At 43.5% G+C, this 25,280-nt stretch overlaps 1 protein-coding gene and 1 non-coding gene across 2 annotated transcripts in view; one reads left to right on the forward strand and one right to left on the reverse strand.

Annotated features, from left to right (window-relative positions):
• SMS (spermine synthase) overlaps positions 1-25,280 on the forward strand; it is a 49,874-nt gene that overhangs the window by 20,010 nt on the left and 4,584 nt on the right. The window contains exons 2-9 of the mRNA XM_032840739.1: positions 563-683; positions 4,019-4,109; positions 4,649-4,713; positions 9,320-9,495; positions 10,742-10,896; positions 11,535-11,624; positions 20,689-20,803; positions 21,797-21,876. Of these exons, the coding sequence (XP_032696630.1) occupies positions 563-683; positions 4,019-4,109; positions 4,649-4,713; positions 9,320-9,495; positions 10,742-10,896; positions 11,535-11,624; positions 20,689-20,803; positions 21,797-21,876 (893 nt within the window). The remainder of the gene's footprint in view (positions 1-562; positions 684-4,018; positions 4,110-4,648; positions 4,714-9,319; positions 9,496-10,741; positions 10,897-11,534; positions 11,625-20,688; positions 20,804-21,796; positions 21,877-25,280) is intronic.
• LOC116857046 lies at positions 20,126-20,233 on the reverse strand. The gene has a single exon (XR_004380682.1). It is a non-coding gene; the product is annotated as a U6 spliceosomal RNA (small nuclear RNA).

Here is a 25,280-nt window from a genome sequence, read left to right on the forward strand (position 1 = left end):
TTCTTTACCTTACCCTTCTCAGGCAGTGAGTGCTTAGCAGATTGAACTAGAGGAGAACAAATTGCATCTTGCCTTTCCTCGTAGGCGTCATAATTTTAGATGTCCTTGAAGATTCTGGCCTCATGTGAACCTGCAGAGATTAATGCAATTTCTATAACCTTGACCGAAGTCCTACGCGGGGATACCGAGCTTCCCTTGGGGAGTGGGTGGGGAGGGAGAGGGGATGATGGGCCACTGGCCGCGAATGGGGTCACAGTGCGGGTCACAGTGCCTAGCTAAACATTGTGTTGTGTCATCTCTGGTTGGCTGAAAACCTGTTTGCATCCTTGGCACAATAACTTTGTGCTTGGTGTTTTTGTGTCTGTCTTGTGTAACCTGGTAATCCGTGTAGCCTCTCCTCATGGGGTTGAGAACCTTCATAGCTCATGACAGGCCGAAGTGACCCCGGCAACCCTGTGTTCAGGTTTTCTTACCAAGTTCGGTCATCAAACTGCACCTCACTGGCTTTCCTTTGGGATGTGTTTTATCCTGACCACCTTGCCTTCTCTCCCTCTTTCTCCAGCTGATGGCGAGACCATTCTGAAAGGCCTCCAGTCCATTTTCCAGGAGCAAGGGATGACGGAGTCCGTGCACAACTGGCAAGACCATGGTTATCTAGCGACCTATATCAACAAAAACGGCAGGTGAGGGGCCTTCATATCTGAGCACTTCAGCTGGTGGGGCCGGCCAGCCGGACAGTCAGACAGTCGGACTGACGACAAAGGGGGAGGGGTAGTGTCCAGGTATCTATTTCACGCTAGTGGGGCTAGAATTCAGTGCTTCATAGCCCTCGATGCACAGTAGAACCCCCCGGGAGTGCTTTCGCAAGACATTACCCCAGTCACTCTCCCAGACATTGAGGTCACTGGGCATCAGGATTTTTCCAAAGCCCCCCCCCCCACCAGGTGATTCTGCAGTGGGCCAGGACCCAGAACCCCTGGGCAGCAGAAGCAGTGTGAACAGCAGGCCATGAGTCAGAGGTGGTTAAACCCGATTCCCAGGCCCCAATCCAAGAGTTTTTTGATGGAGCCGCTCTGGGGCAGCACCGGACGTCACGTTTTCAGCAAGCTGGTGCTGCTGGTCTGTGGTCGGCTGACCACGCTGTGAGTAGCCCTGGTAGAAGTTGTTAGTGATTAATGCAGACCATTATCAAATGCGCAATGGGAGGGGGACAGGAAGCTGAGGAGGTCCAAGATTTCAGGCTGTTTTTTTCTTTTCCTTAAGACCTTTATAGACCATCCAGACTTTACCTAATCAATATGTACATGAGAGCCAATATTTTGTGGGAATAGGAAAGGAAACCTAAATTAAGAATTGACCGATAACAGAAGACCCCAGAGTGTTGAGCTCTTTGTGCTATCCCAAGTCTAGGTTTGTATTCTATCTAGACTGGTTTAGTATGCAGAACTAGTAAGATTCTTCGTAATTTGCACTATTAATTTTAAAATGTGAACTCCTGGGTATTTTCAGAGGCTTTAATTCCATTTCCCCCAGTGGGTACAAAGTACTAGAATTCCATACGGTTTCATTAATGTCCCACATTCTCTCCCTTGTTTCTCTCTTAAAAGGAAAAATAACCACTCCCACAACCTCAGAGGCCCAAAAGGCAATGCTGGAGATGAGGGAAACTTGAACTTCTGAGTGTCCCCTTTTGTTATTCTCTTTCTAAGTCAACATGCTCCACCCCGCGGGGATAATTGGTCTTCCCTCTCTTGATGCCTCTCAAAGACTTCCCCAGCTCCTCTCTCGCCAGGCCCAGATTTGTATTTGTAACTATGTAGCAAATGTCCACGCATGTGTTTAACAGATACCTCACATGTATCTAAAATAATTTTTCTCAAGGGTAATCCCAAAGCAACACCACCTCCCAAGCTCTCCTGCCCTCCCTCCTCTGTGTCCTGGCCCAGTTAATAGCACGTTTCCTGCAAGGGGAGATTTGAAGCTGTTCTTGATCCCTTCCAGCTCCTGCAGGCTTCCATTCAGCCCCTCTCCGTCCTGGCCTCTTTTCTCCACCTTCTTTGCCAAGGTCTCTTGCTGTCCTGGATGTGGTCCATCCTTTGGGGACCACAGCAAATTGAACCATGTCACATTGCCACCCCGCCACCCCCGTTGGCCCTTTGAAGCCTGATTCTCTTAGAATCTCCTGCCTTTGCAGCCAGGCCCTGCTGACTTCTCTGCCTCACTTAAATCTTCTACCATAGACACCATTTCCAGTTGTCTGGGGGACCTGGAATTCTTCCCGGAAGGGAATTTTGAATGACAAGAGCTGTTTAGAAATTGCTTCTGAAAGCAGAAAAAATGAAAATTAACATGCTTAGTTTAAAAATGTATTTTCAACATTGGTCTCCCTCTTCTCTTACTTGCTCCCCTGGGGCCCATCCCCATGGTGCCTGTCCTGAAACCACTGCTCCCACCCCTGCCCCGGCGACCAGGCACCAGCTCAGGAGGACCATACTCAGCTTCTGGCCTGACTTCTGGTTAACAGCCACTTTTTGATGGTGTGGTCCTGGTTCGCAGGCTGGTTTTAATTCCTTGAGCTTTTTGTACTTGCTCTTAACTTCAGCATTGTTTGTGCTCCTGTGTTCTGCTGCTCCATTGGCAAAGGACTGCACTAGAAGCACCCGGTGGTTGAGGGTGATGTTTCTCCACCCTTACTCCTCTCCAGCCCCTCTCCTCTGTGCTGTGGTGGTGGAGGGGGAAGGAATGATAGGCTCATTCAGGTGTAAATTATTTGTGGTTTCCTGGACCTGAACTTGATATGGGGGCCCTTTAAAGGCTGAAGGTGAAATTAACGAGTAGTGTTTAGTTTTTAATCCAGGCGCGCTGCCTATAGAATTCTTCTAATTTAGTACTTTTCAAATGTTTCTTTAACCACAACTTAAACTAAGAAATAATTTTATTTTATTCCTATTTAATTTTTAAGATTTATTTGACAGAGAGAAAGCACAAGTAGGGGAAGGAGCAGTGACAGAGGCTGAGGGAGAAGCAGATTCCTTGTTGAGCAGGGAGCCTGATGTGGGGCTTGGTCTCAGAACCCTGAGATCAATGACCTGAGCTGAAGGCAGACCCATAACTGACTGAGCCACCCATGCACCCCAAGAAGTATTTTTATATCATAACCCTGTACACAGTCATCTGTGTCTGTACAGTACAGGTATATGTATGATTGAAGCAGAAGTTTCTCTACATAATAGACTTTTATTGCATGTGATTCACTCTGATATTTTAAGAAAAATGCAGAGATCCCCCAAATTAGGGGTCAGAAAGCTTGTTTCGTAGGGAGCCACATAAGAGCCTCTGTCACATTCTCTCTTTTTTAAACAACTCCTTAAAAATGTGAAAACCATTCTTAGTCCGCAGGCTTTACAAAAACAAGTCTCGGAGGCTGGATCTGGTTTGCAGTCTGTAGGGCTGGAGTGTGCCAACCCTGGTCTCAGTCAGTTTAACCACCACTTGCTTGCAGTCAGAAAACCATGGCTCTCCATTGTGAACTCACTGAAGGTTAATTGGGAAGACCCGAAGATGAAGGGCCATGGTTACTAAACCTGGCCAAATTATGTACCAGGAACCTTCTTAAAAATCAGGTTCACTCAATAAAGTAAAAAGATAAAAAAAAAACAATCAGGTTCACCAGGGCACTTGAGGCTGGCTCAATCGGTAGAGTATGTGACTTTTGATTTTGGGGTTATGAGTTGGGGTGAGAAAAATCCGGTTCACCAAACATGCTACTGAATCACTTTTGGGGCCCAAGAACCTGTTATGTGAAAACATTAGCATCTGCTGACTGTCTAAATCTTCCCTATATGACTGGTGGCTCCCCACCTCCAAGGTGTTCTTGTAAGAAAGCAAAGGCTTAACCATGTAACGTAGGGGAAAAAAGAGCAGTGGTCTTTCCTTTTAGTTAGGTGGGTTGGTGTCTTTTCTTCTTTTGAATGCCATGATACAATTCCTAACCTTCAAATTATGCTTTCCTTTGTAGCTTTGCCAGTTTGAGAATTTACCCGCATGGATTGGTGTTGTTGGATCTGCAGAGTTATGACGGTGATTCGCAAGGCCAAGAAGTGGACAGTGTTGGTTTTTCACTTTTATTTACTTTTAATTTTATTTTTTTTACTGATTTTTAATTACAGGTATTTGAGGGTTATAAAATCTCATATTTTTAATGATAAGATGATTTTATGCAAGTGCTGCTGATCTCCCAGTTAAGTTTAAATTTTCCTCCCTCCAGCTAAGTGATTTTAGAAGAAAAATAGTGGTTCCTCAATTATTAGGAACCCGGGTTGTCCTTGTTCCTTTGGCTGCTTGAAAACTGAGTAATTTTACTTTCCATTGGACGAAATGTAAACCCTTGAGCAGGATGTTATATCTGCATTATCCTTGTGCTCTCCTCTTTCCTGTTATCTTGCTGGTGACTTGAACTGAGGTTAGCACCAGGAGGCCGGATTGGCGTGGGTGTGTGGAACGGGGCCAGGCCTGGAGGCCGCTGCAGGGATGGGGGAGGTCAGGAATATCGCCCAGATCTGTCACCATGGCCTCAGCCTCCTGGAGCCTTAGATGTTCTACTCAGCTTATTCTATAAGCCCAATGACTTCTTTTCTTTGAATTGTAGCTTTTGAACAAAGTAGAAGAAAGAATGAAAGAATTGAGTCAGGACAGTACTGTGCGGGTGAAGCGGTAAGTCCACTCCTGAATGTCCTTTTATATTTGTTTAACTGGTAAAATTAGAATGGTGGTGCTGTCCCTGAGTAGTGTCTGCTTCTGGCCAACATGGTAGACTGAGCTAATGGATGCCTCACACCCAAACAAGACAAAATATACGAACACACACACACACACACGCACGCACACATGTGCACGCATGCGCTGTGTAAAATGAAACAAAGGTAGTAAGGAGATAGCGAGGAGATAGTGAGGGAATCAGGATCTGGAAGCGTATAAGGCAGAGGAGCTGGGGGAGGCTTCCGCCTCACTCGTAGGGGAGTGAGAGAACTCCCCACCCTGGTCCAGTAAAGTGAAAAGGTTGCTGTCTCTACTCAGAGCTCTGGGCTCCGGAGTGGAATTCAGTTCTAAGATTTATGACAAGATGGGGTGATAGAAAATTTGCCTCAAAGCTTTTGAGTAAGGTGACTTGGCCAGATACTAAGAATCCGAGAGCCCGCCCACCCTGAGCAGCCACAGGTTGGTTCTTTTCAAATGATAATAAAGACAGTTAAGCCCCCCTGTCCGGATCCTGACTGTGGCTATTTAAATTTCAGTTAATAAAAAGAGTTCCATTCCTCAGTCTCACTGGCCCCTGTCAGGAGCTAAGGGCTAGTGCACAGCGCGGGTATGGAACATTTCTTTTGAACACTGCAATGGTATTTGTGCATGGCAACAGATTTTAAAAGAGCTTTGATAGAAGTCACAGCTTTGACATTTGTTGAAATGGACAGAGTCTTGCGTGGGGCCTGGGAATTAAGAATAGGGGTTAATTATGGATGCCCCACAAGTAATTCTCACCAGTTTGCTCTTGTCCTGTCTGGGTGGCTCCTTATCAGGCCCTGAAAAGTAGGAGACCTGTCTCTTACAACAGCAAACACAGAGAAACCTAGAGGGACTTTATCAAGGTCATGCCATCACTGATGGAAGCGACCAGAATACAGATTTCTCTAGTTGACAGGACTTTCCAGAGGCAGGCATTCATTTTGGCAAGACCTAGGATGTATGTGGAGGACTTATTAGCTCAGCATGCTAAGTTTTATCAGACCACAGGAAAGCTCCAGGGCTGATGTAAGGCAACTAGAATGTTGGTTAATCTCTTGATAGGGTAGAAAGCAGGAAACTGCCAGTAAATGAACACAATAGTGTACAACTTGCCCACTGTGGAAGTCGGTCAGAGCACCAAGATTTGTTTACCCCACCTAAGTTCAGTGTACATCTCCTCAGCCATATTTCCCTCTTCCCTGTCCTTAAAAACATGTCCACACCCGTCCACCTTTCTGGACTTCCCACCTTTCCCTGCTTGCGGAGGTTTGCAGCATTCCTTCGACTGGTGCACACCTATGTGCACCAACCTGAATTCAGAGGGTTCCCACTGTGTTCTGAAATGTGTCAACTCTGTGATAATTAATTGGCCAACATGAAAATGCCTCTGATTTTTATTGGTCTTGCTTTTATTGGGGTTACTTCTAGGAGTAAGTAAGTAGATGGAATACATTTATGGGTTTTGGCACCCATGAGAAGTCTTTGTTTCGGATATAGCAGTTTTCCAAGTGAGAGTGGAGTTCAGCTTCATATTTTCAGTTCAAAATACAGACCTTGCTTTTGCTTGTCATTGCTCCTTACGGCTTTTCTTAAATCACGGTAGAGGGGTCCAGAAGTTACTGGGAGTACTTGGTGGCAGGCTTTTTGTAATTGGCCTCAAAAGGACAAGAACGGTGCCATTTTTCTGTCTGGGGAATGATATGGTTAGAAATTTAGTCATCAAGTAACTCGTAACATTATCTGAAATCATTATTCCCCTGTGGGCCATGGGATGGGGGCACTTGGGTGGCTCAGTCATTTGAGTGTCTGTCTTCAGCTCTAGTCATGATCTCAGGGTCCTGGGATCAAGCCCCACATCAGGCTCCCTGCTCGGCGGGGAGCCTGCTTCTCCCTCTCCCACCCCATCCCCCGCTTGTGTTCCCTCTCTCGCTGTGTCTCTGTTTCTGTCAAATGAATAAATAAAATCTTAAGCCACGAGGTACATTGGATAAGTTATTTTTATATTTTATTTTTGCAAAGAAAAGGAACAGGAAAACAAGCTTACGTCCACCAAGTTTGGTCGGGGTCGGGGCCGGGGGTGAGGGAGAGTGCAGTAGGCACAGTGTACCCGAGACCCAGGACTTGCTCTGTCTGACTTGCTCTCTACGATCCTCTTCAATTTTCAGCAGTGAAGGTTGAAAGAGGGGTTGTGCTGGGCTCCAGAACGTCTCCGGTAGCCAATTACAAGGAGATGCCCTTCATGCTAGGATGAGTACTTCATCAAGATAAATGGCTTCCTCATCCTGTTAGAGATCCTTGTTGTTTCTTTGCCAGTCTTCAAAAACCGTTGTGTTTCCGGGCGCCGGGCGGCGTCAGTCGGTCGAGCCTGCGACTCTTGATCTCGGGGTCATGAGTTGGAGCCCATCCTGGGTGTAGAGATTACTCAAAGATGAAATCTTAAGAAAATATAATAAAATTAAAACAAATAAAAACCGTTGTGTTGCCATGAGCTCCTTACTTCAGCCAAGGCACTTAGTGACACAGTTGAGAATGGACATTCTGTTTCATCGGGTTTGTGCATAGTTTAGTAATTTCGTATAGCTTGGCTGCCTGCCAACCAGGGGCTGGATTTCCTCCCCTGAAAGCCCATGACTTGGCATTTTTCACCTTCATCTAATGTCACTGGTAGTGTATGCTCCTACCTCTGTGTAGCCACCAACTATTAGCCATTAGGCTGAAAGAGGCTTCCCCCAAGTCCTGTCGGCCTGCTCTGGGCCAGGGAGGGAGGAGGTATTGTCCTGTTTGGGTCTGAAATGTTACAAGACAGGCCTGGTCTGCAAACATTCCAGCACCTGCATTTGTTCACTTAAGCAGTGCAGGGAGGGGTTAAATCAGGAGTTGCTAGGATTAAATGAGAATTAATGGGAATCTGCTTTGTAAATCTGAATGTTGTTGTCTATATATATATATATAGAGAGAGAGAGAAAGAGCGAGCGAGCACATGCAAGCAGGGGGAGGGGCAGAAGCGGAAGGAGAGAGGATCTCCAGCAGACCGCAGACCCAGCGCACAGCCTGATGTGGGGCTCCATCCCATGACCCTGAGATCATGTCCTGAGCTGAAATCTAGTCGGACACTTAACCGACTGAGCCAACCAGGCGCCCCAATCTTAATGTTTTTTATGGTTGTCAGTGTTTGCTCAGAGGAAGCTTCATTAAAACAGGTTCAGACTGTATTCCTGGAAACAGGTGAGTGGGAGGGCAGAGACTCACCAGAGCAAGTCAGAGGTAGCAGATCCCAGCATACAGCTGTTTTACTGTTGCTGGAGAACACATGACTTGCACACAGGTAGGTAGGGAGCTAGTTCTCATTTTGTGTTTCTGTTAGATTTGCCAATCCCCAGTTCAGGCTGTGGTTTTCATTGTCATTTAGTGTCCTCTGCTGGTGGTTCCTAGTACATTCACATTGTCTGAAATACTGAGCGTTTGCAAAAGAATGGGATGGAAAATTTTCAGTTTGCGGTCCTTCTAGTAGTAATAATATATTCAGGCAAGAATCGTCTAGATGCCAAAGTTACTACTGGAGATTTGTTGAGAGATCAGGGCTTTCACACAGTTTGAGAGGGCTACCCCACAGGCTGCTTACTAATGTCCAAGGGAAAAAAGGTACCTTTGCAATTGGAGGGATCTAGTGCCATTTGCTTGAACCAACTGGTCACACTTAGCATCTCTAATGATAGGACAAGCACACAGCTTCTGCCCCTGATGTGCTGCTTGTGGAAATATCTGCTCCCCTGACTTAATGAAGAAAGAGGTGTTCACGCAAACCCACCTTAGGCATTTTCTGCAGAGCACCTGGTCTGCACTTCCCTGAGATGTTAGGAAACACACTGGGTGGAAAAACTATACTAGATGAAATGAGGGTAAAAAAGGAAAACAAAATACAGCATATGATCCTTCATTCAATAGCAGAACAGCTGTAAGTGACATGATTGGGACAGTCGTGGGGGCATTTGAATGTGGATTGTGTACCAGATGATGGTATTAGACCCCCGCACACTTGTGTGAACATGGTAGTGGCAGCATGGTGTGGGGTGAGCCGTCCTCAGAGATTCCTGCTGAGGTATTTGGACTGAAGTGTGATGTCTGAGGTGGCCCATTTTGTCCAACCTTTTATTTAGGGAAAATTGAAGGCATGCCAGAAAGGTTCATTAAAAAAGTAACCTCTTAATGTATGACAGTTGCCGAGATTTGCTAGTCGTCCAGTTTTGTATATAGCTGAAGACCCAGGCTTTACATTTGTATACTATTCTGGAACTGGTCAGAGGGCACGTGGCTTGTTTTTATACACTCATGCTTCCGGGTTCGCTTTTCCCCCCAAACTTTTTTTTTTTTAAGTAATCACTACACCGAACATGGGGCTTGAACTCATAACCCCAAGGTCAACAATGGCATCGTCTGCTGACTAAGCCACCCTGGTGCCCCTCCAGGTTCGCTTTTAAGATAGCGGCCCCGTAAGCGGTGTTCTATAAATGCTCATTATTGTTTTCTCTTTTTCCAGATTACCACCCATAGTTCGAGGAGGAGCTATCGACAGATACTGGCCCACTGCTGATGGTCGCCTGGTTGAGTATGACATAGATGAAGTGGTGTATGATGAAGATTCACCTTATCAGAACATTAAAATTCTACACTCGAAGCAATTTGGGAATATTCTCATCCTTAGTGGGGACGTTAGTAAGTATTACATCCCTACCCTAGTTAGGTAGTTACCTAGTTAGCTAACTAGCTACCCTAGTTAGGTATCCTAGTCACTTAGCATAGCAAAGTGACAGTGTTTTAGATTATGGTGCTTTCATGACAAAGAGCACCATTGTGGATGTGTCCTAGTTTGTCCTTGGCAGTGCTGTTTTTTTGAAAGGAACATTTATGACATAATAACCTGTGGATTGTCTGGGCTTTCATGTTTTATTTTTATTTGAAAGATTTTATCTTTTTTTAATCTTAGAATGTGTGAATGGGGGTGAGGAGGGGCAGAGGGAGAGGGGAAGCAGACACCACTCAGAGGGCAGAGTCCGACCAGGACCCCGGGGCTCCAACCCATGACCCTGAGATCACGACCTGAAGCTAAACCAAGAGTCAGACACTTAACCATCCGAGCCACCCAGGTGCCCCTAGGCTTTCATGTTTTATGGCAGAGCCTTGAAAACTTGGTCTTGATGTTCCTTTTTCCTAGTATACTTAGTGTTGAGTATTGGCATGATACTCATATAAAGAAAAGATGATTGTTTATTTTTTTAAAGATTTTATTTATTTATCTGACAGATCACAAGTAGGCAGAGAGGCAGGCAGAGAGAGAGAGGGAAGCAGGCTCCCTGCCTGAGAGGAGAGCCCGATGCGGGGCTTGATCCCAGGACCCCGGGATTACGACCTGAGCTGAAGGCAGAGGCTTTAACCCACTGAGCCACCTAGGTGCCCCTGCTTATTTTTTAAGAAATCTTTTTGTTATGGAAAATTGCAAACCTGAGTAGACAAAACAGTATGATGAACCTGCGTATACTCACCATTGAGTGCTAACAATTAACAGCTCCTGGCCAGTCTTGTTTCCCCAAAACCCTAGTTTGTTTTTTTTCTCTTTCCTATTACGTGGAGCAACTCTCAGATGCTGTTTCATGTAATAAAAGATGTGATTGCTTTTAATCAGCATATCAGAACATTCTTAAGACTGAATTCTTTTTCCTGCTGACCAAAGTATATGTGTATGTAATATATTAGGTGTCAGGTGAGTAGGGTTGATGAAAAGTCCACAATACAAAAAAAAAAAAAAAAGTACCTCTGTACATTGTTGACAGTTTTTAAAGATCAAAAATGAAAAATAATTTGAATTTTAGACTAGATTCCAGCACTTTCTAGGATGGCAAGTCAGGTCGCAGTGTGGGTTTGGGTAGAGTTACCATTTTGTACCTGTGTTTTTCCTCCCTAGATCTGGCAGAGAGTGATTTGGCGTATACCCAGGCCATCATGGGCAGTGGAAAAGAAGACTACAGTGGCAAAGACGTGCTGATTCTTGGGGGTGGAGATGGGGGCATATTATGTGAAATAGTCAAACTGAAACCAAAGATGGTCACTATGGTAGAGATATCCTTTGTTTGGAGGTCAAGTTCAGTTGGCTTCTGTTTCCTTCCTCTTTTTGTCTTAAGACTCCAGTTAATGTTATGAGGCAAATGCCTTATAAATACTGCCTTGAACAAACATTCCATTTAGTACCAGTAGCCTTTTTATATGGCTACAGACAAAGCAGCAGAGATCCTCTAGTTGAGAAAACAAGAAAGCAACCTTGGTACCGTGTCTTCTGCTTATCACTTTCTGGAAGGGCTTCTTCATGAGAAGAGAAAATTCTGTTCTTTTTGAGTGACCTTGGTACAAAAATGAAATCATTATGTCTTTTTTTTTTTTTAATAAATCTGAGACCCAAGTTAGTGTTACAAAATTTATGTTTGTTTTACCTTTATTAAGATTTTTATCTATTTATTTGAGAAAGAGAGTATAGGGAGGGGCAGACGGAGAGGAAGAGAATTTCAGGCTGACTCCATGCTGAGCCGGATGCTGGGCTCGATCTCACAACCCTGAGATAGGGACCTGAACTGAGATCAAGAGTCGGATGCTTAACCGACTGAGCCACGCAGGTGCCCCTGCCTTTTCTTTAAAGTATTACTATTTCAGAATTCTTTGATTGATCCAAATTCAGGATTAATTTCTCCTTGACCTGTTCGAACATTGACCAAATGGTGATTGATGGATGTAAGAAATACATGCGAAAAACATGTGGGGACGTCTTAGACAATCTTAAAGGAGACTGCTATCAGGTAATTATGTTTTCTAGATAACATTTTGAAGTCTGCTAATAATATGTTATTGACTTGAATTGTACCTTCCTAAAACAACTTTAAGGGAAATTGGTTAAGAAGATACATAGATGATCTTGGAGGGAAGGAAAGCTTTTCCCCCTACTTTTAGAAGGTGGGGGAGGGACAGTAGATTATCCCCCCAAACTGATTAGGCACTTGGTGACCGGAAAACAAAGGAGGCCACACCGTAGAGTTTACACCGAGTTTTACTCAGGGATGCTTAACTGACCGGCTGGATTGGGCAGAGGATGGTCACGGCAGCTGCATAGTTACTCTCTGCAAGGTCCAGACTGTGGTCCACGGATGTTATAGAGGAAGAGGACATGTAGGAGGGCACTGGAGTCCGAGTGTACTGTTCCCATGACCCTCACTGGGTATGTGTGCACATAACTGACCTTTAATCAAGCTTTCATTAGATTTTACGGCACCACCTGTGTTTGAGGAAGGGGAAAGACTGTTACCTCTAACAGATTCACGGGAAGCCAAAACGCATCCCAGCCTTCCTGGGCAGGCATTTCTGACGTACATCTATTAATCTCTAAGGTTCCAGAGCATGTAGTCCCAAGAGAGGTCATTGAGCAAACATGAACGAGATTAGAGGGCCAGAGATGGACTCAGGTTTATCAGCACCCTTGCCCTCTGCCCTTCTAGATCTTTACTAAGACTCCTGTGATAGAAGACAGATTAACAAGAGAAAAACAGCAGTTGAGTAATGTTTCTCTTATGTGCTTGGGAGAGACCCAGAGATAAGTGAGTAACTCAGAGGTCGCTTTAGAATTTAGGCTTAAATGTCATCTTTTTTTTTTTTTTTAAAGATTTTATTTATTTGTCAGAGAGAGAGGGAGAGTGAGTGAGTGAGCACAGGCAGACAGAGAGGCAGGCAGAGGGAGAAGCAGGCTCCCTGCCGAGCAAGGAGCCTGATATGGGACTCGATCCCAGGACGCTGGCTCATGACCTGAGCTGAAGGCAGCCGCTTAACCAACTGAGCCACCCAGGCGTCCCTTAAATATCATCTTAATAGGGCAAGGGGTCATAGGTGTCTTGGGGAAAGTGAGTGATTTTTAGGAACAATAATGGGCCCTTGGAAGAGTAGACGTGGTAGGTATATGATATTTGTGAATAAGCGTGTCTGGATGTGGTATCCATCTCTTGTCCTGTGATAGAGGTCACCCTTCCCTGGTTGAACCCACTAGGGAGAGGCTCTCTGACAGTGGAGTTTCTTTCGGAGGTTTTGCCTTCAGGCAGATTGAAGGGGAGTTCACAGAAAGCTGCTTTCTCCATTTGCTGTTTTTCAGGTGCCTACAGCTCAGTGGAATATACCAAAGTGGCCTACTTTGAGGTGGCGCGTTCTGCTACCCTTCAGACTCTTTGTGTGAATTGTGTACGTCTCAGCAGTTGCTTCTTGCTAAGCAAATTAGTTTCTGTCCTAAATTGTACTGTGCTTGCAAGTTGACCAATCATTACAGCTTGTTGGCTATGTTTTGTATTGTATTTTGAGCATGCACGTGTTCAGTGCTCATATCTACAGTACTTGTTAGAAAAAGATAACCAAGCAGATACATTTTATTTGAATAGGATCTTAAATGTGTGTCTTAAGAAAAAAGGAAATAAAAGTATGTCTCCAGATTTTTTTTTAAAGATTTTATTTATTTGACAGAAAGACACAGCGAGAGAGTGAACATAAGCAGAGGGAGTGGGAGAGGGAGAAGCAGGCTCTCCACTGAGCAGGGAGCCTGACACAGGGCTTGATCCCAGGACCCTGAGATCATGACCTGAGCCGATGGCAGAGGCTTAACAACTGAGCCATCCAGGCACCGCCTATCTCCAGATTTGTAAACAATTCAGACGACTGCTTTAATTTGTTGATCTGTAAATTGTTTACCCCTACTGCATCTTCCCTAATGTGTTGGCATCCAAATTTGATTTCATGGTTCATGCATGTTAATTTTTTAAGCTGGAAGAGAGTTCTCTCTCAGTTGAAATGTAGGTGTGATTGTTTTGTGGGCAAAAGGGAAAAGAAGGATATATATTTCACATGCGCTGTTTGAGAGTTTTAAGAAGGGGCGGGGTGGGGGTCAGTTTCATCAGAGCATGGCAGATTTGTTTCACTCACATGGAGCTAACGTTACCATTGTTGTCAAATAATGTTTGCATTGTTAGCTAGAGTCTCTGCCTAAGGTGTTTTAACCCCTAATTCTCAACCCTGCATCAAGTGGCTGTGCTCCTCTTTTGTAGCTGAGGAAGATTCAGCTTAGTTCAAAGGACATTTATTCCAGATTATAGGGAAAGTTTAGAAGAGTGATTCACTCTGATACCGGGCTCCCTGGCTCCTGAAACTTCCTTATATGGATTGAGAAGAACAATGTAAGCATATGCAGAACCACCAACCCAGACATGCCGTACGGTGGAGTTGTAGAGTGTTGTAATTAGCGGCTGGGTGTATGGAGGGACCATTACTGATGGCTTTGGAAAACAACTCTTGACTTGCACATCTGTCTGAAAGCAAAGCCGAGCACCAAAGGCAGGTGGTGACATTGATAGCTGGACGTTCTAGGGAATGGAAAAGTATTTTATTTGAAATGGTCCAGCTTTTGAGGAAGTTAGATGTCTGAAGATACCTGCCCACTCCTTCCGTCTTCTTGCTGGATTAGAACAACCATTAGGGGGAGCCTGGAAAATTCTTCTGAGGTTGAGGGTTTTCTGAGTGCTCTCAAGGGATGGGTTGGGGATTTCCTCATCTGGGGGTATCCACAGGCAAGCCCCTTATCCATTAAAATACTACTATTACAAAAAAGCACCAGGTCTTTGCAAATGTTTATTTCAAAAACACATAATTACCCTGCTTAACCAGTTTTAGAAAATAGAAAATGTTCCAAAGTGCTCCCATTCCTTTTATGATAGAGTAACCTTAATACTAAAATCCTTAAGGTAGTACAAAAAGAAAACTAAAGATTGATTTTGATGAATATACAAGATTCTCAAGGAAAAATAGTAAAACAAAATCTAGCAGTTTACTTAAAGAACTCTATTAGGCCCAAAGAAGATTTAGCTCAGAAACCTAAAGATGGGAATCTTAAGAAATCTGTCAACATGATTGATTGTATGAATTATTTAAAGAGAAGATAATGTATTTTTTTAAGCTTTTATTTATTTATTTGACAGAGATCACAAGCAGGCAGAGAGGCAGGCAGAGAGAGAGGAGGAAGCAGGCTCCCTGCTGAGCAGAGAGCCCGATGCGGGGCTCGATCCCAGGACCCTGAGATCATGACCCGAGCCGAAGGCAGCGGCTTAACCCACTGAGCCACCCAGGCGCCCCGAGAAGATAGTGTATTAACAGATGACAAAGCGCTTGGGATATTTAGCATTCTTAATAAAAAGTCTTTTAAGTAAGATAAAATTTCAATAGAAGGGAAACTACCCAAACATAACAAACTATCAGAAACTTAATGTTACACAAAATGGCAAAATACTTATGGCATTTTCAGTAAAACTAGAAATAAGGTGAAGATGCTTATTGTTATCCTTATTCAACATTGTTGAATAACAATAACAAGGCATTAGCTAAGGCAGTAAGGTAGGAAAATGAGTAAAAATATAGAAAGAATCATTATTTGCAGATGATGTGAATGCTTAGACAGTCTAGGAAACTCACCTAGAAAATGAGTTGAGTTCATGAGCATCTGGTGAAGTGATTGGATGGAGACAGTCCAAAAAAATTTTTTTAAGCTATGTTAAATCCAGAACAATTGGAATGGAAATTGGAGGTAGAGAGTGGCCTTGAGATCCTATCAGAATAATGACAAAGAATAATGACCACTTTTTTTCAAGTTATTAATTTTAATTCCAGTGTAGTTAACAAGAGTATTATTATTAGTTTCACATGTAGAATACAGTGATTCAGCAATTCTGCATTACTCCCTGCTCATCATGCTAAGTGCACTCTTAATCCCTATCACCGGTTTCACCCATCCCCCTGCCCACCTCGCCTCTGGTAACCATCTGATTGTTCAGTATAGTTAACAGTGTTTTTTGGTTTGTTTCTATTTTTGGTTGTTCTTTTTTTTTTTCTTAAATTCCCTGTATGAGTGAAATCATACGGCATTGTCTTTCTCTCACTGACATATTTCACTTAGCATAATACACTGTAGCTCAACCCATGTCGTTACAAATGGCAAGATGTCATTCTTTTTGATGGCTGAGTAACATTCCAGGGTGTGTGTGTGTGTGTGTGTGTGCGTGCTTTATTAATCAGTTGATGGACACTTGGGCTGCTTCCGTATCTTGGCTATTGTAAATACCGCTACCATAAACGTTGGAATACATGTATCCCTTTGAATTAGCAAATGTTCTTGTATTCTTTGGGTAAATACCTGGTAGCGCAGTTGCCGGGTCATAGGGTAGCTCTATTTTTAACTTTTTGAAGAACTTCCATATTGTTTTCCATAATGGCTTCTGCCATTTGCACTTCCACCAGTAGTGCAAGAGGGTTCCCCTTTCTCCACATCCTTGCCAACACCTTTTGTTTCTTGTGTTGACAGGTGAGATCTCATTGTAGCCTTTTTTTTTCTTTTTTTTTTTTTTTTAAGATTTTTATTTATTTATTTGACAGAGAGAGAGAGCGAGATCACAAGTGGGCAGAGAGGCAGGCAGAGAGAGAGAGAGGGAAGCAGACTCCCTGCTGAGCAGAGAGCCCGATGCGGGGCTTGATCCCAGGACCCTGAGATCATGTTCTGAGCCCAAGGCAGAGGCTTAACCCACTGAGCCACCCAGGCGCCCCTCATTGTAGCCTTGAATTGAATTTCCCTGGTGATGAGTGATAATGAGCATCTTTTCTTGTGTCTGTTGCCCATCTCTGTTGGCCGTCTGGAGGTTGTCTTTGGAAAAATGTCTGTTTGTGTCTTCTGCCCGTTTTTAAGTTGGGTTATTTGTACTTTGGGTGTTGTGTAAGTCATTTATATATTTTGGATACTAACCCTTTATCAGATAATGTCATTTGCAGATATATCTTCTCCCATTCTGTAGGTTGTCTTTTAGTTTTACTGATTGTTTCCTTTGCTGTGCAGAAGCTTTTTATTTTGATGTAGTCCCAGTAGTTTATTTTTGCTTTTTATCCCCTTAACTCAGGAAACAGATCCAAAAAAATGTTGCTGTGACTGATGTCAGAGAGGTTCCTGCCTGTGTTCTCTTCTAGGATTTTTGTACTTTCAGGTTTCACATTTAGGAATAATGACCAGTTGTTAAATACATAGGAGTATATTTAATTAAGAATGGTATTGTGGGACTGATAAGAATTATGTCAAGATCTTACTAAAATACCACAACCGTAGTTGGAATATATGGAGGGGCTCTTGGGTGGCTGGGTCATTAAGCGTCTGCCTTTAGCTCAGGTCATGATCCCAGCGTTCTGGGATCGAGCCCCACATTGGGCTCCCTGCTGGGAAGGAAGCCTTCTTTCCCTCCGCTAGTCCCCCTGCTTGTGTTCCCTTTCTCACTGTGTCTCTCTCTGTCAAATAAATAAATAAAATCTTAAAAGAATTGGAATATATGGAGAGGCATGTTATATTTCTAGGATGAGAATACCAGAACAATGTCTTTAACTTCCTAATTAGAAGTAAGTCCAATCAGAATCCCAAGGAAGTTTTTAGAATTAGGTCAGATGATTTTCGATTTCATTTGTCACAATAAATACCTAAGTATAGCCAAGAAAAAAATTTTTTTAATATTTTGTTTATTGAGACACCCGGGTACTTCAGTTGGTTAAATGCCTGCCTTTGGCTGTGGTCATGATCCCAGGGTCCTGGTATGGAGCCCCCGCGTCTCAGGATCTCTGCTCAGCGGGGACCCTCCTTCTCCCTCTGCTTGCCACTCCCCCTGCTTGTGTGTGCTCGGTCTCTGACTAATATATAAAATATTTTTTTAAAGAAGATTTTTTATTTGTCAGAGAACGAGTGAGCACAAGCAGGCCGAGTGGCAGGCAGAGAGAGAAGCAGACTCCTCGCTGAGCTAGGAGCCCAATGTGGGACTCGATCCCAGGACTCTGGGATCATGACCTGAGCCGAAGGCAGCAGCTTAACTGGCTGTGCCACCCAGGCGTCCCAATAAATAAAATCTTATTTATTTGACAGAGATCACAAGTAGGCAGAGAGGCAGGCAGAGAGAGAGACAGCGGGAAAAAGGCTCCCTGCTGAGCAGAGAACCCGATGTGGGGCTTGATCCCAGGACCCTGGGATCATGACCTGAGCCGAAGGCAGAGGCTTTAACCCACTGAGCCAAGTGACCCCCCAATAAATAAAATCTTTAAAAAAAATTATTTGAGAGGTTGAGAGAGAGAACACGAGATAGAAGAGGGTCAGAGGGAGGAGCAGGCTCCCCGCTGAATGGGGTTCGATCCTGGGACTCTGGGATCATGACCTGAGCCAAAGGCAGACGCTTAATCAACTGAGCCACCAAGGCGCCCTGCCAAGAAAAATTTTTTAAAAAAATCATAGTGCAGGAAAATTTGCCCTGTTGTTTAGTAATTTAATGTTAAAGCATAGTAATGAAGTAGGGAGTGTGATGTTGACACAGGAATGCACATATAAGAGGAATGGCACGGAGACTTTGAACATGTCTGAGTATATATTCGTGCAAGTAAAGATGACCTAAGGTGTATTTCAGTTTGCTTGGGAAAAGGAGATTGAGTTGATTTCATAGGTGATGCCAACACAATGAGCTGTCCATCTCCATCGGAACAAAGTTAACGTGACCCTAGAAACCATAGAAAAATTAATCTCCGATGGCTTAAGCTCTGGATGCAAAAACTTAATCAGCATATTTAACCTTAGATCTGGAAAACCTTTTAAAGAAAGCCAAGAAACCCAGAAACTACAATTTAAGATTAAAAAAAATAAGATAACTAAATAGAAAAACAGCAAAGGATGTGAACTAGTACTTCTCAGAAGGCAAAAATCGTATGTCCTATAAACTTACAACAGGATGCTCACCTCTGTTAATGGCCCAGCAAGTTCATGTGAAAACAGTAGCAAGGGACCTGACAGGATAGAAAGAGGAGCAAATAAAAAAGAGGGACACAACAGAATGAGGTGCTCGCATGCACTGCTAGTTGGAGTGTGAATTGTCATCGAAACTATAAAAACTAAAATGGACGTGCCTTTGGTCTCAGCAACCCAGTGTTCGCATGCGTGGCCTACAGACCGGCATCTGTCTATACGAGGAGGTTAGAGAGTAGTTGTACGTTTTTCATGGAATGATACAATTTTAAGAAATACCACTACCCCCCCCAGAAAAAAAATCTATCTTTACCAAGAATGGTGTTAGATGAACATTTTCGAGTTCAGAATGTGTGTGATCCTAGTTCTAAGAAAGAGAACCGCGTGTGCGAGAATGTGTGTTGGTAGGAGTGTATGTGAGCATAGGAGAACACTGCACATGTCCCACGGGATTGATTAGTGTCTTGATCTCTGTGTGGTTGCACTTAGATGACGCATTAAGTGAAGCAAGTTATAAAACAATAGGGCTGTGAGATCAGGTTCTTCAAATTGTGACTGAGGATCTGTGTAAGGACGTTCAGAGGAAAAATTCTGGAATAGGTTATTTTAGGGAATTCTGGCAAACTTGACTTCTGACTTCCATGAACTTGGTTTTCATGAGTAAGTGTGGTGTAACTAGAGAAGTGAAGGCAGGCCCCAAACCGAGTTCCTGTACTGTTGACCCATGAGGGTTAGGGGTCCTGCTACCCCCCACCACACAGTCAAAAATCTGAAGTATAACTTGACTCCTCCAAAATTTAACATACGTAATAACATAGTGTTGACTGGATGTGTTACCAAGAACATAGTGAACCTATTTTGTATGTTGAATGTATTATGTACTGTATTCGTACAATAAGCCAGAGAAAAGTAAATGTGATCAAGAAAAATCATACGGAAGAGAAAATACTTCTACAGTGTTGTATTAGAAAAAAAATACTGTGAATACCTATTTACTGTATTAGGAGAGAAAAAAACTGAATAATAAGCTAATAACAGTTCAAACCCATGTTGTTCAAGGATAAATGTGTTTATTGCACAGGATCTGTTCGAGAATTCCAGCTCTTAACTACTATACTTGTTAATAATTGTGATTGTGGGAGTTGTTATTTCTTACATGGTTGTCTTACCAATAGTACTCTAAGTGGTTAAAAAAAAAAAAGAAAAGAAAAACTGTAGGTTAAAAGTTTGAGGTGAAATGCAAAAAATCAATAGACAGTGAAGCCATTCAGTGCCTAGCATAGAAGAAAAAGTAAAAGTAGAAGAAAATAGAGACAGTAGTAGGAGAGACCATAGACTAGAGTTAAAAGTATGAACTTGGCTTTCATATAGATCTAGGTGTACTTCTTGGCTTCATTTCTTACCGGGTACCTTTGGGCAAGCTGTGTAACCCCTCCCCCCTTCCCCCCTTTTTCCCTCCCTCCCTCTCTCAAAAGTAAGGAACCCTTCAGGAATTTGTGTTTCATCCTTGTGTAGAGGCCATGCTCATCTTCCGCTGTATCATTCCAATTGTAGTGTGTGTGCAGCTGAAGCAAACACTGAATATTCTCTCTCTTTTTCTTTAGAGAGGAAGGGGTGGAGGGCCAGAGGGAAGAGAGAGAATCTTAAGCAGGCTCTCCATGCCTCTCCCAGCGTGGAGCCCAACATGGGGCTCGATCTCACAGCCCTGAGCTCATGACCTGAGTCGGAAGCTTAACTGACTGAGCCACCCAGGTGCCCCTGCGTAACCTCTCTTAACTTTGGTTTTCCATTTGTACAGTGTGGCTAATAATAGTACCTGTAGATATGTTGCTTGGATGAAGTGAGAAGGCAGACAAAACCTCTAGCAGGCACGGAATTGTAGCCGTAGAGGCACGGCTGGAAGTCACTTTTGCTCACAGGCAGGCCATGTGCCGCCAGCAGCAGTTTCATTTCCCGCCCCCCTCCCCAAGGGTTTCAGCGCTTCCGCCCGCCTGAGTCGGCTCACGTGTGTCTGTTCCTCTTCTCTTTGGAAGGTTCTAATAGAAGACTGTATCCCAGTACTGAAGAGGTACGCCAAAGAAGGGAGAGAGTTTGATTATGTGATTAATGATTTGACAGCTGTTCCGATCTCCACATCTCCAGAAGAAGGTAGATTGTGTTTTTTTCTGTTACAACTGAGATAATGTTCATGAAAATGTTTTACTTAGCACTTTGTGAGAATGGAAGGTTCTTAGAGATGGTCTCCTTCATTGATTGGTTCCTTCAGTTTTTCAAGGTAGTTCAGCTGAGGCCCATGGTGGAAAGATGGTTGGATTTCAGACACTAAATGAGCACATTTACTCAGTCATTGGAGAGAGACACTAAATGAAATGACTCCTAATCACATCATTGACAAATTAGCTTGTTTGGGGATTTATTTCTGTTACATGATTTTTTTTTCTCAAAGATTTTATTTATTTGACAGAGATCACAAGTAGGCAGAGAAGCAGGCAGACAGAGAGGGAAGCAGGCTCCCTGCTGAGCAGAGAGCCCGATACGGGGCTCGATCCCAGGACCCTGGGACCATGACCTGAGCCGAAAGCAGAGGCTTTAACCCACTGAGCCACCCAGGTGCCCCCTGTTACATGATTTTTAACCTGTACTGGGACAAACTGGTGATCTTTCTAAACACCACCAGAGACAGTTCCCCATTCTCAAACCACACACTCCACGTCACTGCTGGTTTGGCGTGTCAGAGTTAGTGTTTTTCCCATAATCTTGCCTTCCTGCTGAGCTTGCGGACGGTCCCCATGTGATGACCCTTGCTGTTTCTCTCTTGGGATGTCCTGCTCCCCTCTTAAGCTGTTGTCTTTCAGATTTCAAACACTGCATTTTTGGTCAAATCTTTATTGGTATCGTTAAAGCAGTGCTAAGCACATGAATACTTGCTTTTGACCTTGCTTGAGTATGTGCACGTGTGTGCAGGACTCCCCAAAAATGACAGTAAATGCTCTTGAATATTAGCTCTTAAGCTCTTGGCTATTTCTTTCTTTTTTTGGGATATTGTTGAATATTAATGTGGATATTTGACTTTCTAGATGTTGTTTCTGATGCATGCAAGCCCATATTTATATAACGTAAAAAAATTTTTTTAACATCCAGATTCCACATGGGAGTTTCTCAGACTGATTCTTGACCTCTCGATGAAAGTACTGAAACAGGATGGGAAATACTTTACACAGGTAGACTACTTAACTGTTTTTTTTTCCCCAAAAGTCTCAATAAGAATTTTATATTTTGAAATTTGCATGTATTTTATTGAAATTTATATTTGTTAAGGATAGAACGTCGTAACTGAATTATGTTCTTTCAAACAGTAGTTTATAAATAGCTGACCTGTCCTGCCTTGGGAATTCACGAGGCGGGTTCTGTCCTCACTGCCCGCTGTCCTGATTGCCCAGCCCTGGGCTGTGGCTGTAGTGTGTAGTATATGCCAGCAGATGGAGACACAGATTGTGATTTGGGTTTTTGTTGTTGTTGTTGTTGTTTTTTGTTTTTTTTTTTTTTTTTTTTTTTTTACTTTCCCCTCTCTTTATCCTCTAGGAGATTGTTCGTAAACTGCTTTGCCTGTAGTATGTGCTCCTACCACCAGATGGAAGCAAATTTTTTTTTCTAATTTTCTATGGGCTTCTTAAATTTAAAAGAGAATTTAAAGTTCGTATCTTTTGTTATGTAAAATATAGAAATAAAATCTACCAAAGCCCTGAAGAATATTCTGAAAATGATCACGAAAGGAGCTAAAGGATGGTCTGCGTCTCTTTACTTGGTACAACAATCCCTTGACCCATGAGCAGAAGATAAGCACTTTGGTGGTATTGCACTGTGGTCCCTGTAATTCTTACGGGCTTTCCGGAGACCTCCTGCACCCCTTTAAAAAGCATTAGTATGTTTAAATGTGAAGGACTAGTAGGTCTTAACTTTATTCTCCCAAGGAGGCATTTTAATGCAGGCACAGGGCGGTTGATGGGATCTGAGATTAATAATGCTGAAAACAACTTGGCAACTCTAAGAGACACTTTGGTCTTCATCCCATCCTGTTTTCCTTCTCTTCCTCCTGCACGAAGATCCACCCCATGGTGATTAATCCTAGACCTTGTACTTGGTGAAAATATTGGGAAGCTTTTAGGGAAACCGATAGCTATTTATGAATGGGTTTTTTGACCTGATTGTTTAGAAATGATTTTTTTTTAACACATTCTAGACTTCAAAGCAGGGGTCTGCAAACTATGGGCAAAATCTCCTCTCCTGCTTGTTTTGATAAGATTTTCTTGGTAGACAGCCGCATTCATTCGTGACAATTTGCCTTTGGCTGCCCTCATGCTGTAGGGGCGGCATTGAGTAGTTGTGATGGGGACTGTCGGATCTGCAGAGCCTAAACTATTTTCAGTCTCGTCCTTCACAGAAGAAGTTTGCAGACCCATGCTTTATAGGAAGCCTACAATGAAACCTGGGGAGGGCTGCAAAGAGCCACATGGGTGGAAATTGAGCTGCCTCAGGGCGGGGAGGGGGGTAGTTTGAATGGGAAGGATAGGCTTTCATGAGACTAGAAGAGACAGGTTCTTGGACTTGATCTGCCTCCCTTCTCTTCTCAGCTTTGCATTAAGAAAAGCCCTAGAGTTTCTTTGATACAAAATAATGTATATGGCATTTGTGTAAATTATGCAAAATACTACCCCCCCCTTGATAAGTGGATATTACTAGTACCCTCGCTTGACACATCTACATTCCTCCCTAATCCCTGTCTGCCTTCCAGAAGGTAACCCATTTTTTTAAATTCCCATATTTTTCCTTCCTTCCTTCCCTGTGCCCAATGTGGGGCTCAAACTCATGACTACAAGATCAAGAGTCACACACTCTCCCTAGTGAGCCAGCCAGGCACCCCCTTGTACTTTTTTTTTTTTTTTAAGATTTTATTTATTTATTTGACAGACAGAGATCACAAGTAGGCAGAGAGGCAGGCAGAGAGAGAGGAGAAAGCAGGCTTCCCGCCGAGCAGAGAGCCCGATGTGGGGCTCGATCCCAGGACCCTGGGATCATGACCTGAGCCGAAGGCAGAGGCTTAAATTCACTGAGCCACCCAGGCGCCCCCCCCCTTGTACTTTCTTTATAGATGTTTCACATGTGTGTAATTTCCTAAATCCTTCTATTGTTTACCCTGCTTTTGAACTTGCTAAGAACAGTGGTGTTAAGAATGTATTCTTCTGGCCCTGTTATTTTTTGACATTACAGAAATCATAACCTCTTTTTTTTTTTTTAAAGATTTTATTTATTTACTTGACAGATCACAAGTAGGCAGAGAGTCAGGCAGAGAGAGGGGGAAGCAGACTCCCTGCTGAGCAGGGAGCCCAATGTGGGGCTTGATCCCAGGACGCTGAGATCATGACCTGAGCCGAAGGCAGAGGCTTAACCCACTGAGCCACTCAGGCGCCCCATAACCTCTTTTTAAAAAGATTTTATTTATTTATTTGGTAGAGAGAGACACAGCAAGAGAACAAACACAAGCAGGAGGAGTAGGAGAGGGAGAAGCAGGTCTCTTTGCTGAACAGGGATCCCGATATGGGGATTGATCCCAGGACCCTGGGATCGTAACCTGAGCCGAAGGCAGACGCTTAACAACTGAGCCACCTAGGCACCCCGAAATCATAACCTGTTAACTGTTAAATTTAAAAGATAAAAATAGGTGCCTAGGTGTCTCAGTTGGTTAAGCGTCTTTTTTTTTTTTAAGAAGATCTATTTATTTCATTTGAGAGAGAGAGCACAAGCATGAGTGGGAGGGGCAGAGGGACAGGGGGAGAATCTCAAGCAGACTCCCCCATGAGCGCAGAGTCTGGTGCAAGCCTCAGTCCCACAACTTCCAAGCCATCTGCCCCCATGCTCTCTCTAAAAATAATAATAATAATAACAATAATAATAAAAGGTATAAACAGTACAGAAATCTGTAAAGTTAAAAAGCACGTGTCACCTACCCATACCTAACATGGGCCGAGGAAGACTTTCTAGAACCAAACTAATGAATTGGGATACTCCTCTTAGAATGCGCCGCCCACCATTATTCCCTTCCCTTCCTACCATTTAATATTAGTTTTTACACTTCACATCCTTAAAAGGTGTTTAATTCTCTGCTATTGGGTTTTTGTTCTGCATCTCCAATGTCTTTTTTAATCCATTGAGACGTTTTATTTGCATGTATGTGTTACACCCCAAGAAAAAGAATCCCAGGATTTTCCCTCCTGTGTATTTTCACCTTGCCTCTTCTCAAGGTCCATGATGCCAGCCAGGGTTGTCAGTACAGTGAAACTAAACTGGTGGGATGAGAGCAGATTATTTTGCCATTTTTCTAGATCAGATCTGGGGCTGATCACGCCACAGTTGTCTGACCTGCCTGTGAGGTTCACGGCAATGTTGCCAGCTCTGTGATCATCAGTGATCGCAGATTTGCCGCTGCATCATCACGGGGAGAAACTGGACGTGGAACTCGGAGCCTGGCTTATTACGTGTCTGGCTTATCAAGTGCCTGGCGTTTGCCTCTCTTCTCGGCTCTGTTAACGCTCTCGGGAACATCAGCCGGGATGTTCGTGCGCACCAT

The sequence above is a fragment of the Lontra canadensis genome, unplaced genomic scaffold (genome assembly GCF_010015895.1).
Source record: "Lontra canadensis isolate GAN:19392208 unplaced genomic scaffold, GSC_riverotter_1.0 scaffold116, whole genome shotgun sequence".
NCBI classification, from domain to species: Eukaryota; Metazoa; Chordata; class Mammalia; order Carnivora; family Mustelidae; genus Lontra; species Lontra canadensis.